This window comes from Pan paniscus, chromosome 2 (genome assembly GCF_029289425.2).
Source record: "Pan paniscus chromosome 2, NHGRI_mPanPan1-v2.0_pri, whole genome shotgun sequence".
In the NCBI taxonomy this organism is placed as follows: Eukaryota; Metazoa; Chordata; class Mammalia; order Primates; family Hominidae; genus Pan; species Pan paniscus.
The window spans coordinates 109,197,010-109,214,519 of NC_085926.1; the positions used below are offsets into that span (position 1 = coordinate 109,197,010).

A 17,510-nucleotide genomic window follows, 5' to 3' on the forward strand; every position below is an offset into this window, starting at 1 on the left:
GAAGAGTCTGTCCCAGAGACACCACAGAACATCATGGGGGGTTCATTTTATAGGTGCTAGCTGTGGCAAGGTCAAGCCAGAAGGAAAGGTCAAGACAAGAGGATATTTTTGGCAGAGTTTCTTTTCAGTTTTATCAGGCATATGTTCAAATGCCAGTTCATTTTGCTGTGTCCGTTCCCCAGTTCCCCAGAGCTGAGTCGAGGTTTCTTTTGTTTGGTTGGCTTAATTCTCTGTATGTCTCATATGTTCATTTCAAGCTTGAGCCTTGCTTAAGAGACTCCTGAGGTTTATAACCCTGTTCTTCTCCAGTTTCCCTTAACTGATAGCAACTCCAAATTTTAAAATGTGAAACTGATCCCTGTCCCCATTAGTCACAATTTTGTATTTAGGAGCTACTACTATTCTTATTCAGGGTATTGTAAGCAACAAATGACTGGAAAATATAAGTTGTTGAACTTTACCTTGCCATTCAATAGTTTTTGGCATAATGAATCAGGGACACTAAACTGTAGTAAATTCTATTCTTGCCTGTTTTTACCAGTGCTAGAAAAATGCAAACAGCTGCTCTGCTAACGTAAGCAATGTTTGAATTTTTAGAATGGACTGAATAGCAGGAGTTTTGACTATGAAGATGAGAATCCAGTTGGGGAAGATGGCATTCAGCAGATGTACCCCCTTTACAATCAGATGTGCTACCAAGACCGGAGCCCTGGCAAACATCATCAAAATAACGACCCTAAGAGAGTCTACGTCGACCCACGAGAACATTATGTGTGATTTTTCTCTTTTTCCAATGGGCGTTCTAACAAATGTTTCTTCTTAGATTGGGGAGAGAAGCTAAGGCCAATAGTTATTTTACTGTCTCTCATATAAGAACTGGAAGTCTTAATGAATGACGTAAAGCCAATAGCAAATTTCTTTTCTTCATTAAGCATTTCTTAACCACCAGCTGTGTTTGTGAACTTGACTATAGCTTTGTGTGTTTCTGTGACGATGGTGTTTAACTGCTAACATTTGGCCTACAATGGCATTTTCATTTAACAGTACAGCATCTGCCTGTGATAACTGCAGTGATTCTCCGGGAAGAAAGGCCCCAGCTGATACTATTAACCTCGTTGGGTCTCAGGCATGCTAGCCTGTTCATCTGTAATTCACACGGGCATAAAAATGAGTTCAGAATCTATTTCACTAATTATTTAGCTGGGATTTGGATTTCCCTGACATGCTTAATACAATTACAATACCTGTGTACAAACAGAGGCCTGAGGAAAGAGGCAAAATTTGCTCTTCATCCAAACAGCAACAAAAGGCAGCTGAAACCTTCAAGCCTGTTGGTTGCTTTTAAACCTTTGTGTTATTATGATATATATTCCTTGTTGAACACTGAGGTCCTGAGGGATACATATCTCTTGCTGTTTTCTGCCTACTTTTGACTAGCTGTATGTAACAAAGGTTCTTCTTTTGCTCTGTCACTGTTCCTACAGTCCTGTTCTTTACTAGCTAGATTAGCCTATTTTGCACCTATTAAATTCTAAAAACCTTGTTTAAATGGTGTACAGCCTTTAACCTTGTTCCTCTTTTCTCTAGTATTGTACATGACAGGCTCAGCTTTCACTTCTGAAATTTCTTTCAAACTAATCCCAGCCACACAGTCTTCACCTCCCCTTCTGCATTCTTCAGACTACTTATCATCCATGTTTTATCTACCTCAGAAAAGCCTGCTGGAAAGTCACCATGAAATAACTTCTGCTCTTAAAAGCCAGGTGAAAATTTAGAAAACTTAAAAGAAAAGGCACTTCAATATGGCACGTATGTTAAACTGACATGTTTTTTATCCCTTCTCCTCTACTTTACCTGGTCACCAAGAGTCAAGAGATTCTAAAAAGTAAATAATATAATGACTTATCTACTAGGGTATCCCGCAACACTTTAGTGTCTGTAAATGTATCTTGAGTTTTCTCATCTCCCTTTGCCAGCTTTCCATCCCTGAGATTGGCAATAGTAATTACAGTGAGATAATTACAGAGCAGAGGTGGAGGGAATGTAGTTTCACATGCATGTCCATCGCTTCCCTCACATCTTAAGGAAAGCATCTTACTTTGTATTCTGGAAGGTTAGAGGTGTGTCAGAGGTATAGAAAATACTACAGAGTGTTTAGGAAAGAGTGACATAAGCAATAAAATACATTAAGTATATTTCCAACCTAACTTCAAGGGTAGAGGAGAATGTTAGCATAGATTTCTAATGAGATGCCAAAGATACGTTATGATTTATGTCATGCTGGCTCTAGTTCTTCTTTGTGTGTTTGTTTCTTCTTTCTAGTTGCCATGCTTTATCAAATTATCTAGGTAGTTCTACAGCAGAAATATATTCTCCCCCATTTACACGAGTGACCAGCAACTCTGGGAGACAGGATGCTTAGATTTCAACTCAATGCTTTAGCTAGGTAATTAGCAGTTTTAAAGTCTGTAGCTGTAAGGATCAAAGGGTGAATTTCAAGGACGCCCATTGCTACTGTGCTACCTCAGAGTAGGAGTGTACTGCCCTTTGTAGCAAAGAAAATATTCAACTTTATTATTTGGAAGGCCAACGCTGAGTTAGTATAACTGAAGGTGTAGGAATCCTGGCATTTGTCTTCCAATAGGAGGATGGCTGTGATCAGAGCTCTGCTTGACAGGGAAGTGTTTCATAAACACTGGATGTTATGGAGGCAATAAGGGGGTATGTCAGCTCCTTTAGAAAGCTTTAAAAATGTCAATGTCTTACATGTTGGGGATGGTTTCCAGGGTCCTGCTGGGAAGTAAATTGTTGAATTAGTTCACAAAAGCATACTATAGACCCAGGGGAGTAGCTGTCTTCATTTGCACCAGAGAAAGGGATCTGGAAACACTGGTTCTCAGGAGCCCTGTGGCCTGTCTTCAGCACCCTCCATACCTTGAGGAACCCACTGTCTACCTTTTAAAATTCTCAGTGTAGTTATGGAAAAGAAATTTCAGGATGTAGTCTCACCTCTCCTGCAGCCAGTGAGTTCAGTATCTTCTTTGCCTTTGTGTCAGCTAGGATACTTCTTTAACAAACTGGTAGATGTTATAGCTCCTGGCCCTTTACACAGGTCATAGAAGCTCTATAATAGCTTATCCTGGTGCCTTCCATCTGTTCTCTCTAAAAACTGGGCTAAATAGAAAGCAGCTTTAAAAGGGTTTGATCAACCAGGCCTCTCTACCAAAAATTGCCATCCAAAAGTAGCCTGTTGATCTCTAAATTTGGAGCCTAGACTACTTGACAATGCCATTTAAATTTGGAAGTTAGGTTCTTAAAGGTCAGCGATTGAGGTTTAGGGAATAATCCATAGCTGATATTAGATACTCTTTCCATAACTTCTTTAGTAAAACAGTCTGAAACAGAAATAAATCCTCAGAGCGCTTATCTACTTATGGTTGCAGCTCTGCATTTCTGGGTGGGGTGTGCATGCTTACCTTAAACGCACAGCCTTTATTGCCTATTTTGTAGGCAGCCCAAGAGTATGCCTTGGAGTATGCATTGTTGCTACAGTAGCAGATCACCGTGTTCTTTGCACACCATATGCAATGGTATAAGAAGTCCATGCTCTTTGGGGTATGTAATATAAAATTCTTACCTGGGCTATGCTTCTGTGTAACATGTACATAATAGATACTTAAGAAATGTGCTGAAAACTACAATGAACTGGTTTCCCCATTACTTTCCTATGGGCTTGTTTACTTAAAGGGACAAGATAGTTTCTTCATCCTGCTATTGCAAATGATTTCCTAAGACCTCTTTCACAGTAGTCTAAAATTCACTATTTGGTTTTCCATTTTTCACTCTTTTCCTGCACTGTGCTGGTTTTCCGGTGCTATTCTTTATATACAGTAGAGCCTTCCTTTAAGCCTCATTCCCTGGAGTTTGGAAGATAGACCATTTACCAAGAATCAAAACAGGTACTCCCAACTTCACCTCTTTCTAGCCATTCAAACAGGCAAGTCACTTAACCTGTCTGGGGTATCATTTGCAACCTCTCAGAATTGTGTTGAGAGTTAAAGAAGATGATAATGGATGGGAAATTGGAGAATTGTAATTTTCCTTCAAACTGACAAATGCCTATGACTCTGTTATTGTTGCATATTGAACCTAAATGTCCAGGGCCCTTGCCAGCATTTAGAATACTGTAGTTTCCCTAGGGATTACGAAGTGGCAAAATGAAAAATTCAGTTTGATCGAATTCACGTATAGCCAAGTGCAAGTTAGAGAAGTTCCTTTTACTATAACAAATAATTGTCATGTGAAAAGCTTTTTGTCTGAATCTTAGCTGCTTAGGCTTTAGCTAGAATTGAAAATGCATGTTACTATTACCAGTATTTGCTCTTATTTTAAAAATTACTACTAATAACAAATAACATCATTGAGTATGTAGTATGGATTGGGTTCTAGGGCAAATACCTTACATGAATCATCTCAAGGAATAGAACCAGACTCCTGTTTTGCCCTCTTCCCAGGAGCTCCTGTGGGACAGACAGGCTCATACTCCCCTGCTGTACAATCATAGGGCATGCTGAGCATCAGTTGGCTGTTACTTCTTTCAAATCTGCTTTTGGGGAGTGGGGAACATAGTTTTTAAATTATTTTTAAAGCAAAGATATAAGAGAGTATATGGAATAAAACCATAAGAAATGTTTATTAAGACAAAAGCAAGTACATATGCTCTTTTTTTTACTTTACTATGGGTAATTCAAATGCTCAGACTCTCATATTCATTAGATTACCCATAGCTATAAAAACAACCAACCAAATAATTATAACCACTCCATCTCAGTTGGCTCAATTTTAGTGGGCACAAACTTCTCTCTAACATCTCTCCCTCAACTTAGTTGTTCGATATGCTCATTGCTGTGTTTGTTTCACCTTTACTGAACTCCCAGGAGTGGCGACACTCCTATACTGGACAACTGGAAAGAAGCCAAAAAGACAGAAGAATAGAAAAGCATCAAATAGAAATGTCACAGTCCCCACCCGTGGCTCAGCTCTGTGGTTCTCTTCTTCCTGTGTTTGGCTGACAAGGACCTTCCTTCATTCTGAAGTCATTTGCAGACCTTATAGCAGGACCAGGGACTTTCATCCCCATTAAACTAGAGGCTGCTATTTGCAGGCTTATTTCAACTGTAGACTATGACTGGATTAATGTTGTTATATCTATAAAAATATTGGGCTTCCTCCGCTAGAGAAAATTATAACCTGGCCTTTGCCAGTTTGGGCACTCACAATTATTAGGTTGTTTTGGTAGCCTTCAGTAGATAGAAATGTGTGAGAGCTATAGGGCTCCCAACCTCACCAGGTGGTACTTTACACTGAAATCAGGTCTTAGACCAAGTGCTGCATCATGTGTGTTTATGAGCAAGCAGGCACCAGAACAGTCATGCAACCTGTCCTGTAAGCTTGAAAAAGTCCCAATTCTGTCCTTCTGTGCAACCCAACATTATCCTACCTAGAAGAGTTATTAGAAGTGAATCCAGCAATATTCTAGCAGATTCAGTCAGCCGAGTCAATTCTTAGTTTCACTTCTAAAAGAATAAGTTAGAAATCCCAAACTGCTGGGCTTGTCAGATTCTTATACACTGCTTGTGGAAGGTCTAGGGTGCCCTACAATATTTGGGCCGATCCACATATCTTTAACGCCATTAATATGAATCATTGGAAATATTTACTTATTAACAAAGTCTCTTGTGTTAAGCTACAGATAAAGCTTTTGTGGTAGTGTCTGAAGTGACTAGAGTTTTTTTTCAAATGCTAGCAGCCCTGAAGTTGTATTCCCAATTAGGATATGTCAGACGTTAAGCAGGCACCCCCAGAGTAACTATTATGACTGATTAACATATGCCAAAATAATTTTTAAAAATTATATCAAGTATAACAGAACTTATTAAAGATTTCACAGGTTATTATACCCTCACACTAGGGTGGGGTGAAGCTCTTTACTGCTCTAAACTCAACAACCTGCTGTGTAGAGGTGAACTGGCACTTATCCTTAGTGACAGCCTGTTCATCCTTAGGGGTGTGTGTGTGTGTGTGTGTGTGTGTGTGTGTGTGTAAGAGAGAAAGAAATGTCTACTTAAAATTTGCAGCTCAAAAAAACATTTTGCGTTCACATGTGCAAGAGAATCCCACCCCTGCAAACTTCTCTCAATACTTGAAACATTAGGTTACTTCTATGTTTTTTTCTATTATTGAGTTTGTTACTTTTCTCAAGTTTTAATTTGACTGTAGAAGTTTGAAGCAGAGTAGACTAAAGATAAAAGGGAACATAAACAATTCAGAAGAACATAAAAAATTTTGTCATATGTTTTCAATTGGGGCAATGACATATAAGTTCCCTCTGGGTCTCAAGGAGAGAGGATCTACCATTGACAAATAAAAACATTCTCCATTCCGTTAGTTATGAATAAATCCATCCCATTAATCCTTCCCCCGGAATATTCTAGTCAGTGTGTGGGGGCTGAGGTTATGATATATATCAAACAACATGCCTCCCTACATCAAAAAGTACTAGTTACATTCTGTATCTTAAAGCTGTGAGGTTTAGGATTAACTTCCATAATTTCAGAGGAATAGATGTTTTGAATATTATTGCCATATATATTTACTGAAAACAACATTTTCATGAGTTGAAAATGGGCAGGGTACTGTCCTCTAAATGCTCCCATTCTGTATCTGTGTTTACAGCTGCCACTAGCACATGATTTATAGAAGAGGCATATCAGCTGGACCCAAGGAGATATACTCATGGACTTAAGATGATTAGATTATAAATGCCATCCCACACAATCTTTAATAAAACCCAGGTGAGCTATATCATTCTTTTGCTGCATCAAAAGATGGGAAACCAAACAGTTGTCCTCTTGTGGTTTTTCCCAGCAATACAATTTATAAAGTTCCTATAATCAGGTGCCCTGTGACCCAGCAGGATCCTTGGTACCATGACCTAAATTGGTTGTATTTATTATTATGGTATGGAATTTGACTGTGAAAGTTGATTAGAGACCTTGAGGGAAAGCCTCCCTGGAGATCCAGAACATCAGATTTGCTATGCTGGCTTAGAACTGTGTCCTATCCTACTACAGATGTGTCTGTCAGCCATGAAGAGATGTTTTATGTGTCTCTTCCAGAAGTTAATTTCTGCTAATAACTCACAGTGGATCTATGAATACCAGAGTTGTACGTGATTTTCCAAGTGAATAGGCGCCATTGTTTTGGTTTTAAATACCCTTTCCAGTAATGACTGGTATTTTTTAAAAACCTACCCTAGCATGTTGATCAGGCTAAATTAAGTTACTCTCTCAAGCCATATTGATGGCTCAGTGCCCATTATATTTTAACTAGAGGTAACAGCAGTTTGTCCTAAATGCGTTAGTTTGCACTTGTCCAGGTTGTAGCTCTTTTATGCCTCTGCTTTTTCCCACATGGTCTTATGAGAACATATTGCATATATTCCCTTCAGCTGAGCATTTCAATACCCAGACAAGTGTTTGTCATTTTAGGCCTCATCACATACTTGAAATTCCAAGTCCTTTTTAAAAGAAATGTTAAGTAGCTGGTGTTGCTACTAGATCCCTGGATTATTCCACTTGTCCATCCATAAAAGTTCCTGTTTATTCTCTACCTTCTGTTTCTATTTCTAAGCCAATGCTTTAAGACATAACATCTGCTCCAGCCTGTTCACTATCCATGTGGTTTTAAACTCTTAACTTCTTTACTTCTTAGCTTCATCCCTGTAAGTAAGTGCTCCCTACCTCACAGGGGTTTTATGAGGGGGAAAAAATAAGATGTTTAAGGGTTGTTTTAAGAGAGAGATCCTTCTTTTAAAGTGATTTTATCAAAGCCCCTTGGGTTAGAAATGAAAAACTCTATAGCTATTTTTTTCCTATTCTCGTTTTGCTATTTTTATTTCTGAAAAGTGATCTGTCTGAAAAGAGCCTTATATCTGGTTTTAACTTCTTCTCATTGACCCTTTTCACAGTGAAATCTCTACCTTATCCATGCGCTGAACTTTTTATTTATGGAGCCCAAACTAATTTTCCCACAACAAATCCCACATACTTTTACTCCTATCATTAAACAAATTAATGTCCTCCACAAAGAAACATCTGGCTCTTCCTACAAGAAGTCAGAAGCTAATGAGGTCTCACTCTGGCCCCGGCAAGATCTCACAGTGTGCCTTGGTTCTCCCTGTGTAAACTGAGGTAGTCCGGCTATTCCCCAGCACCCAGGTGTTGTGAGTCCTAATAAATGGTGAAAAGCATTTTGCAAATGTTCTGTACTATATAAATGCATAGTGCCTAATATGGAGAGTCTTCAAGCAAAAATGTGCTCTAGCTCAATTCAGAATACTAATTCACCCATTGTTTTCAAAAGAAATGTTTTACTAACCTGTTTTTTTTTTTCTTTTGTAAAATTAGTTTCTAGTCATTTGAACTGTTTTTATTTTGGTGTATAGAAGTGATCAATAGTATATATTCTTGCTTGTCAGAGAATACCCAAGTTGTATTGTTAAATGTTAAAACAATGGGGTTACATAACAGTATAGTTGGATAGGGAGGAAGATTCTAGCTCAAAAGTTGCAAAATACAGAAATACAAAGATTAGCTTTGAATTGGAGATTGTACTATAAATAGTAGATGTTAATGTGGTGGTTTCTAGATATATACTTTATTTTTAAGTTACAAGAAATTGTCTTTTATTTTTGCAGTTTTGAACTATATGATTCTTTACATGTTTTAAATAAAGTTTTTATCAACTAAGATTTTTCATTTACATTATTAGTAAATTAAAATACATGTAAAAATTAAGCTAATTACATGACTGTAAAATTTAAATTTAAGATTTAAAGAACATCTTTTATGGCAACTAAGTTTCTATACTTTAGTCCTTTTTAAAAAGATTTTAAAAATAATAGTAGAAATGCTTTTATGCTTCAAGGAGCATTGGAAAATTTTTTTAATATGATGTTACTTATTGTAATTACTTACAATTACTTAATACCTTTTTAGTGAAGCTACATTTATTCCACTTAAATAATTATTGCTTATTCCTGATTAATCCTTAGGAGTTAAAATGTCTTTTCTTTTATAAAATTATATTGGTGCTTAATGATCACTAAATGTTCTCATTTACTGGTCCCCCTACCCCACTCCAACCCCCAAAAAAGAAAAGTTGGCATCTATAATAGATTCCTGAACTTTGATTTGGGGATGCTTTACTGGTCTTAGAAATCCCAGAGTCTAGGGACTGCTTTTTTAAAAATAACTTCTTAGATACTATAGAATTCATCTTTTTAAAGTGTTAAATTCAGTGGTTTTGGTATATTCACAGAGTTGTACAACCATTACCACAATCAATTTTAAAATATTTTCATCATTCCAGAAGGAAACCCATGCACATTAGCAGTCATCCACCTCTCCTTCAAGTCCCTGGCAACCACCAATCTCCTTTCCATCTCTGTGGATTTGCCTATTCTTGACATGTTATATAAATGGGATCAGATACTACATAATTCTTTGTGACTGGCATCTTTTACTTAATATTTCTGAAGTTCATCCATGTTGTAGTATGTATCATTTCTTTATATTGCTGAAGAATATTCCGTTGTATGGATATATATCACATTTTATCTACTCATCACTTGGTGGACTTTTGGGTCATTCACTTTTTGGAAATAATTATGAATTATGAATAATGCTGCTATGAACATTTGTGTACCAGTGTTGGGGTGAACACATGTTTTATTTCTCTTGCATCTATACCTAGGTATCTAATTGCTGGATCATATGGCAACTCTGTGGTTTAACTTTTTGAGGAACTGCCAAACTGTTTTCCAAAGCTGCTGCACCATTTTATATTTCCACCAACAGTGAATGGGGGCTCTACTTTCTTCACATTCTCACCATGTGTTATTATCTCTTTTATTATTATTATTATAGGCATTCTAATAAGTGGAAAGTGGGATTGCATTGTGTTTTTTATTTGAATTTTCCTGATGGCTAGTGATGTTTGTTTTCTACAACCCGTTAAGAAGATAAAGCCATTCTTAGCTTATAAATATAAACTGTATGAAAATAGGCTGTAGGCTGGATTTGGCTCATGGCTAGCCAACCTCTGACCTAGAGGATAGAATTAGTAGACAAACACACTAAAATAGGTATCATAAATACACTCTATATGTTAAAAAATGCAGAAGAAAGCATGAACCTATTAAAGATAGATATGGAAGATTAAAAAGAATATACAAGGTAGAGTGCTGATAAATCGACTTGCTGGGTTTAAAAACAAAAACAAACAAACAAAAACCTTGAGTTGCGTCATTTGCTGATTTCCATGGTGTACCTGATATCACCAGGGCCAGTTTTAAGCTACCAGCATGACACCACTGAACCTGAAGCTGAGAAGGGATGTGCACTATCAGCACTTGCAAGCTGGTCCCAGCTGACTCTAGCACATTATTGGTGTAACCACTTCTGACTGCATGACATATAGTAATCACTAAATATAGCTAACATCTTCAAAGCTGTCGTTGGTCTTCTCCATTCCTACAAGCATCCAGTGGGAGGGAGAATATTTACCTCTTCTCATTGTATTATGAAACTCCCAGATAGCCTTTTGCTTTTTCTCAGCCTTCATTACTCTGAAATCATAACTACATTTCCACAAGGTAAAATAAGTATATAAACGTGCATCCTCCCAAAAATGTTTTAAAAACAAAAAAACACACTGGAATAAAGGCAAAGCAACAGAAGATAACGTGTTCTGATCCATCCAGAAAACTTCCTGGAACATGTATCTTGGTGTTGTGCCAAACCCCTGTTGACTGTAATGGAGATGGCACCACATTCGAGAGGCTGAAGAAGAGACTTGGAGCCAGCAAACAAGACAGGGGGTTTCACTGGGGCTTACATACTGGGGAGAGAGTGGCAGCCTGGGCAGAAGAACTGCAACCGCTTGCAAAAGGTGTTTATATAACATTCTCACTCAGTACCCTTTACCTAACGACCTTCATCTGTCAACTTCATTCAACCCAAACTTAGGGCCTCAATCCCCCGTATGGCTGGTGTTCCACAGGATGGGTTAGGGGCTCAGATGTTCCTCATAGACAAGGAACAAATCTCCAGGTTGGCCACTCTTGGATTCTCTAGCTTGGAAAACACATTCAGGTACATATGCCATACAGGGTCATTCTCAGGGTACACTAAGTTATTGCTTTCATGTGCACTTACCCTGCAGTTGGGTGTTGAATAGATGGGAAATAGCCATGCAAGCAACAGAACAGACATTCCATACATATGGATGGTTTGTGCAAGAGTTCAACAGTGAGAGTCAAAAGTTGGAGAAGATTTGTCTAAGCAGTTAGATATGCAATACGCAGTCAGACATTTTGCCTGTGAGTTTCCTTTTTCCAGAGGTTCCAGGAAAAGCCTCAACTTTAGACTTCTGTTTCTACCAAAACAGCAGTATGCATGGAAAAAAATTGTTCTACACCTTCTGAAATTGCTGCAAGAAAGCTCTTGAGATTAGAGGGTGAATTATCCAAAAAATAAACAGTTTTTATCTCATATTTTAAATAACCCCTTGAAGTCAGGCAAGGTGGCTCACACCTGTAATCCCAGCACTTTAGGCGGCCAAGGCAGGAGGATCACTTGAGCCCAGAAGTTCAAGGTGTGCCTGGGCAATATAGTGAGACCCTATCTCTGGAAAAAAAAAAGGAAGGAAGGATTGGCCAGGTATAGAGGTATGTTCCTGTAGTCTCAGCTACTCGGGAGGATCGCTTGAGCCCAGGAGGTCAAGGTGTGCCTGGGCACTGGGCAATATAGTAAGACCCCATCTTTAAAAAAAAAAAAAAAAAGAAAAATTAGCCAGGTAAGGGGGCATGTACCTGTAGTCCCAGCTACTCAGGAGGATCACTTGAGCCCAGGAGGTCAAGGCTGCAGTGAGCTGTGATTTCTCCACTGCCTCCCAGCCTGGGTGACAGAGTGAGACTCTGTCTCTAAAAAATAAAAATTAAATAGCCCTTTGAAATTCTGGTCTAATATGTTTCTAAATGGAGATTCATGTTCTATATTTAAGAATAACCAATCCTTTTTATCCACAATCTCTTGGGGCTCCCACAACCTTTTCTAAATACTTCCCTTCCTACTGGTGTTAAAGCCAAAAGTTCAGTGAAGGATTGATGCTTTCACCTATATTTATCTTACCTTGCTCAGTGTAGAAGAGGTAGAACTATTTATTGTCAAGAGACATCCTGATCATTTAATCAGAACTCAATTACTGATTTCCCAAATTTGTAAATTCCCAAGTAGGAATATGCAGGGCAAAAGGACTTGAACAATTTGTGACTTTATCTGCAAACTATCCCGTTCTTCTCTTGTCTAAAGAAAAAGCAGTCTTTTCTAAAATGCAAAGGACATTCTAGCACAGATGTGCCCTGCTGTGAATCAGCCAGATGTCCTGGATTTCCTGGCATAGTCCTGCTTTCCAAAGTCAGCCTTGTTATCCCTGTAAATACTGGAGCATGTCAGAGTGATTGTCACCGTGCTGAGTTCAACACCCAAGGTCTGTGCCCTACACCCTAATCCAAAGAATCACTACTTTTGATTTAGTGTAATATGAAGGCATGGCCTGTGGCATTGGTGTGTTTTCAGGCAATCTTATTTTCTCCTGCAGATGGTTTACAGAAACATCCACCGCTCTCCCATTCTTTGTTCTGGCCACAGAGGATTCCACTCCCTATAGCTGCCGGAAGCAGTATTCCCAGGTGTGAAATATGCGCCTTCAGGACCTGAAGAGGCCTCCCACACCTCGAACTTGCTTTTTTATGCTGGAAGGTGCAAGAGGCAATGATTTATTTTTCACTCTAGAGGAAATATTCTAGCTACCTCTGGTCACTGGATTTCTGAATATTTTGCTGACATTTCAGGCCCTGGAATATTTGTCTCCCACCCCCTGGAGTACATGTGTCATGCCAATTCTAAGCCCATCCTACTACCGATATGGTGGATCAGTGAGGTGTTCCCTGGGATGTTCAATGATTCCAGGTTTCTCTTGACTACATTATGAAACAGGCAGTGGAGTTAATATAGTCCTGAGTCAAAATTGTGAAGGTATATTGTCACCCATTCCACATGGATATGAACTCTTTTTGATCCTCTTTTTTGATCAGAATAGAAAATAACACTTGGTATATCCATGGCCACATATGCCATATTAATCTGCTCTAGTAAAGATACCACATTTAACACAATGGATATAATTGAGGATATTACTTTGAGTTCGTGGGAAACTACTATCATCCTCCAGGGTCCATCTAGTTTCTTCAAGAACTGGACGGGTGAATTTGATGGAAATATGATAGGGACCATCACCTTTTAAAGGCTTAGGTGTAGCACAATTTCTGCCATCTCTCCTGGGAGGCAATAATATTATATATCTACTATTTGACTCAGCAGGGAGGCAGTTTTAGGGACTTCCATTTTGACTTCCTCATTATGTTAACTCTTAATCACAGGCCAAGGACCTATGTGGATATTGTGCCAACTATCAGGTGTGTCTATACCTTTGACTGGGGAAGTGACCGTCAAGTGGGTCTTCAGGGCTGCATTGATTACCAGCTTCCTGTATGTGCTCATTCTGATGAAGGGAGGGTGTAATGACACTTAGGGACTCCAACTATCAATGTCAACTTGGGCCCAAGAGTCCTTGAAATGTTTGGTGTCCCCAGTGTACAGCTGCCTAAATAAATAGCCGTATGTTTCTTTGGACAAGAACGGGAAATTCTTGTCATGAATACTTGCTGTGGTTCTGCAAGGTCCTTCATCGTGGAGACCTGTGGTCATTCAGTAAATTATAGGTCTGAAAACTGTCTCAAGTTCAGAAATGACAAAACCTTTTGACTTTTTATTTATCAGCTTCCAGCTTCCTTATTACATATCCCTCAATTTCTTCTGATGGTACAAAATGACAAATTCTGTTACCTGTCTACCTTTGTAATCCTTGAGAGGCCGTGTTCTATTAATTCAGTGGTTCTCAAACTAGCTTGCATTGGAATAACCTGAAGAGCTTGTTAAACCACAGATTGCTGGATCCTAGCCCCAGAGTTTCTGATTCCATAGGCCTGGGGAGGATCCTGAGAATTTGCATTTCTAAGTAGTTCCCAGGAGGTGGTGATGCTGCTGGTCCAGGAACCACTGTAATCATCTCCATAACTGCACATTAGGCCCCTTTTGCTGCCACTCCAACCTTACCACTCATTAGGATAATTGTATCCACCTGCCTTGCTTCAGGCAGTTACACATCATTACCTGGCCTCTTATATTGGGGTCCTATCATCACTGCTGTTATCCATTTGAGGTCCTTTCCTCATTGCTTAACATTTTAGTGAGGCTGAATCCCCTCACCTGTGTATTCCTCATGGCCTTAGTAAATGGTGTGTCCTCTGTGCCTTTCTGTGAAACATAGTCCTTTTCAGGGTATTGGGGCCTCACATAAATATATAATACTTCCAGTCTAATATATCCACTTCCCTGAGCCTTTTAAGCCATTCTTCCATCTGCCAGGGAAATTCTGGCACTCCATCTTTGCTTAGCATGGGCCATTGCCTTTTCCATGCTGCTAGGAGCCATCCTAGTAGCAAGGTGACACCATTTCCTGGGGGCCTTGCCAAGGTGTAAATCCTGTGTCTCTGGAGAGTGTTCCCAAATCAATAAACTTTCCCTTCTCCAATCTTATGTTCCAACTCCTCTTGGTCAAGCAGCCTCAAAATCTAGTCCCGCTGGTACTGCCCTGACATCTGCCAGTATATATTGGCTAGGACTTGCAGCTTCTTTGGAATAGAGTGCCTTTTTTCCCTTATCAGGCTCAACGTGTCCTGGGCTGATTATGAATTAATCCTACTTATACACCTAGTAGGCAGGAGGAGAGGTCGGGGGTGGGGGGCAGATATTGAGAGTGGGGTATGTGCTGTCTTGGAGGAAAGAGACAGCATTGTTTTTAAGCAAGAAGGAAATGCTAGTAGGGAGGATAGGCCACTTCTCTAGGCTCACAGAATTCAGAGGCATTGTAGAGTGAACAACAGCCCCAGTTTGCCCAGTACTGCCTCAGTTTTAGCACTGAAAACCCCACATCACAGGAAACTCCCCTGTCACTGGAAAACCAAGAGAGTTCATCACCTTAAGATTCAGCATTTTCAGGGAATCGTCCTAGATGTTCCTATCCCAAGTGTCAGGGTCCTGTTTTTCCCCAACCATGGCTGGAGTAACAGTTCTGCCATAGTTGGGCATTTAACTGTATCTAGAAATCAGTACTATCTTTAGCTCTGAGCTCGACCCTCAGCTCTTCTACCTTCCTGCTGTAGGAAATGAACACCTCTCTGAAAACTACCAGGGAAATCTCATGGCTTACATATTTAGCTCTCAGCTGCCTATTGCCTGCATCTTTTTATTATCCCTCGATAATAAATCAATGGCCCTCAGCAATACTCATGTAATCCCATTGTCCTTAGAGTTACTATTTCCCTCTCACTTCTCGTACACCTGATAAATCTCACCTGCTAGTGCATTCTCTTCTGTGGACATACTATTCCATTTGACCACCCACTGGACTGTCAATTAGTGCCAAGGGATAGCTGTATTTTATCTATCACCGATTAGGTCCTCATTGCCTGTTAGGTGGGTAGGGATTTGGCTCCAAAATCCCATCATTTTAGTTATTTTCTAGGGCCACTCTTAAATGTTTTTAGGTTGAGTTCTCAGGTAGCAGATGTGGAAATGGAGTGTGGCACAAAGGATATTTTTCTACGGATAAACAATTGTGGAAGGGAGGGTCAGGAGGCAAGATTAGGCAGAGAGACAGAAGAACTGGTACAGGTCCATGAGGCCCTGATCCACCCCAGCAATGAGTTCTGGAGCAGGTATGGCCCATCTGAGTTGTTCCGTATTGGGCTGAAATAGCCAGACTTTGATACCCCTGCCTCCCTCAGTCTGGATGTGAGCTACCACAGGAAGGGCTGAGAGCTGGAGCAGCAAGTCTTTCCTTGAAGGGGGATGTGGCCAGCGCATTTCCATGTCTACCACACCAGGAGAGGAATTCAAGGAGGTTGGAGCTACTTTCATTCTGTTGGGCTACTATTAATTTATTTACAGGATAGGGAGGTTCTATAAATGGCAAAATGACATTTAATTTATTAACTTATGTTTTCTCCCTACCTGTTCCCCCTTTTATGTTTCCTCTTAGGAGATATTTGTCCCATTCCTTTCTTAATTTCCCCCCGATCTTAAAGCCATTGTCCTGAAAATAGAGTTTGAAGAGAAAACAATTTCTCTGGAACTAAATAAAAGGTCTCACAAGAAATATAGACAAGCATGTTGTCTCATATTTCCCTATTTCCCTGTGTATGTAGCAGAGCCTCAGAGGGAGAGGTTACTGAGTAAATATAGAAGGCTGGGCTGTCCTATGTTCTAGTCCCCGGCCAGGAAACTACACAGTGGTCGATCTAAAGAGACACATGGGCTGACACCCAGGTGTCTGAGCAGTAATTTCCAATTGACACCCCACCACCATGCTATGTGGGATCCCAGGACTCTGGCACAATGCTGAAATAGAAAAGGTAAGCATAAGAACATTGCTGCAAGAATAGCTTTGGATTTCCAGCTCACTTTGTTGTATGGGGGCATGGATTTAGAAGAAGTTTAGTAGGAGAAAATAAAGAGATGTGATATTTCCTGCACACCTAAGTGTATGGACTGATTAAAACCCTGCTTCACATACGTAAAGGACACCGTCGTGCTGGTGCCTCCATCCCTACCCCTTCTCTTAATTTGTCAGGCCCTCTAAGCTTCCCAGTCTGTCTTTAGGCCATATGGACCATATATTGACAGAAGATGCCGATAGGATGTTAAGCATTTGATGCAGAGCCTCCCCCTAGGTCCTCTCCTTCCATCTCAGAGCACACTTTCCCCCGCCCCCGTCCCATTTGCTTTTTCTTGCATCGATCTAACCTCAATTCCAGTCCCACAAATGTTTGTTTATAACAGCACTTTAGGAAAAATAATTGGCCCCATCCATTCTTAGTTTTATTCTCAATATTTTTCACTCTCACATTCATTTTCCTTTCCTTCATATTACTCATCTCATATATGTATTTTTTTATTTTCAAGTTCCACATATGTGAGGTTCCTTGACATTTCTAATTGTAAAACAATGAATTATAATACTTGTAATAAAAAGCCTCAAAATGCTACCTTAAAAATGAGCTCTCAAAGTGAAAACATACTAGTATTGATTTTAGAATTCTAACTAGTATTAAAATGAGTGCTTTTGCAGTGATATCAAGCAGAATTAAAGATAGAATGGGGGAAAGTATGTGTTTCAAAACCTCATTAGGAATATCCTGAAAAGAAAAAGTTGAGATTTATTCATATAGCAAGTCACTTAATGGGTCTCATTCAGATGTTTAT

At 39.5% G+C, this 17,510-nt stretch overlaps 1 protein-coding gene across 2 annotated transcripts in view; it reads left to right on the top strand.

Annotated features, from left to right (window-relative positions):
- Positions 1-8,810, top strand: part of NECTIN3 (nectin cell adhesion molecule 3) — a 130,792-nt gene extending 121,982 nt beyond the window's left edge. For both annotated transcript variants that reach the window (XM_024928162.4, XM_034957067.2), the window contains exon 9: positions 598-8,810. In XM_024928162.4, the coding sequence (XP_024783930.2) occupies positions 598-777 (180 nt within the window). In that variant the 3' untranslated portion in view covers positions 778-8,810. The remainder of the gene's footprint in view (positions 1-597) is intronic.
- Positions 8,811-17,510: the final 8,700 nt, after the last annotated feature.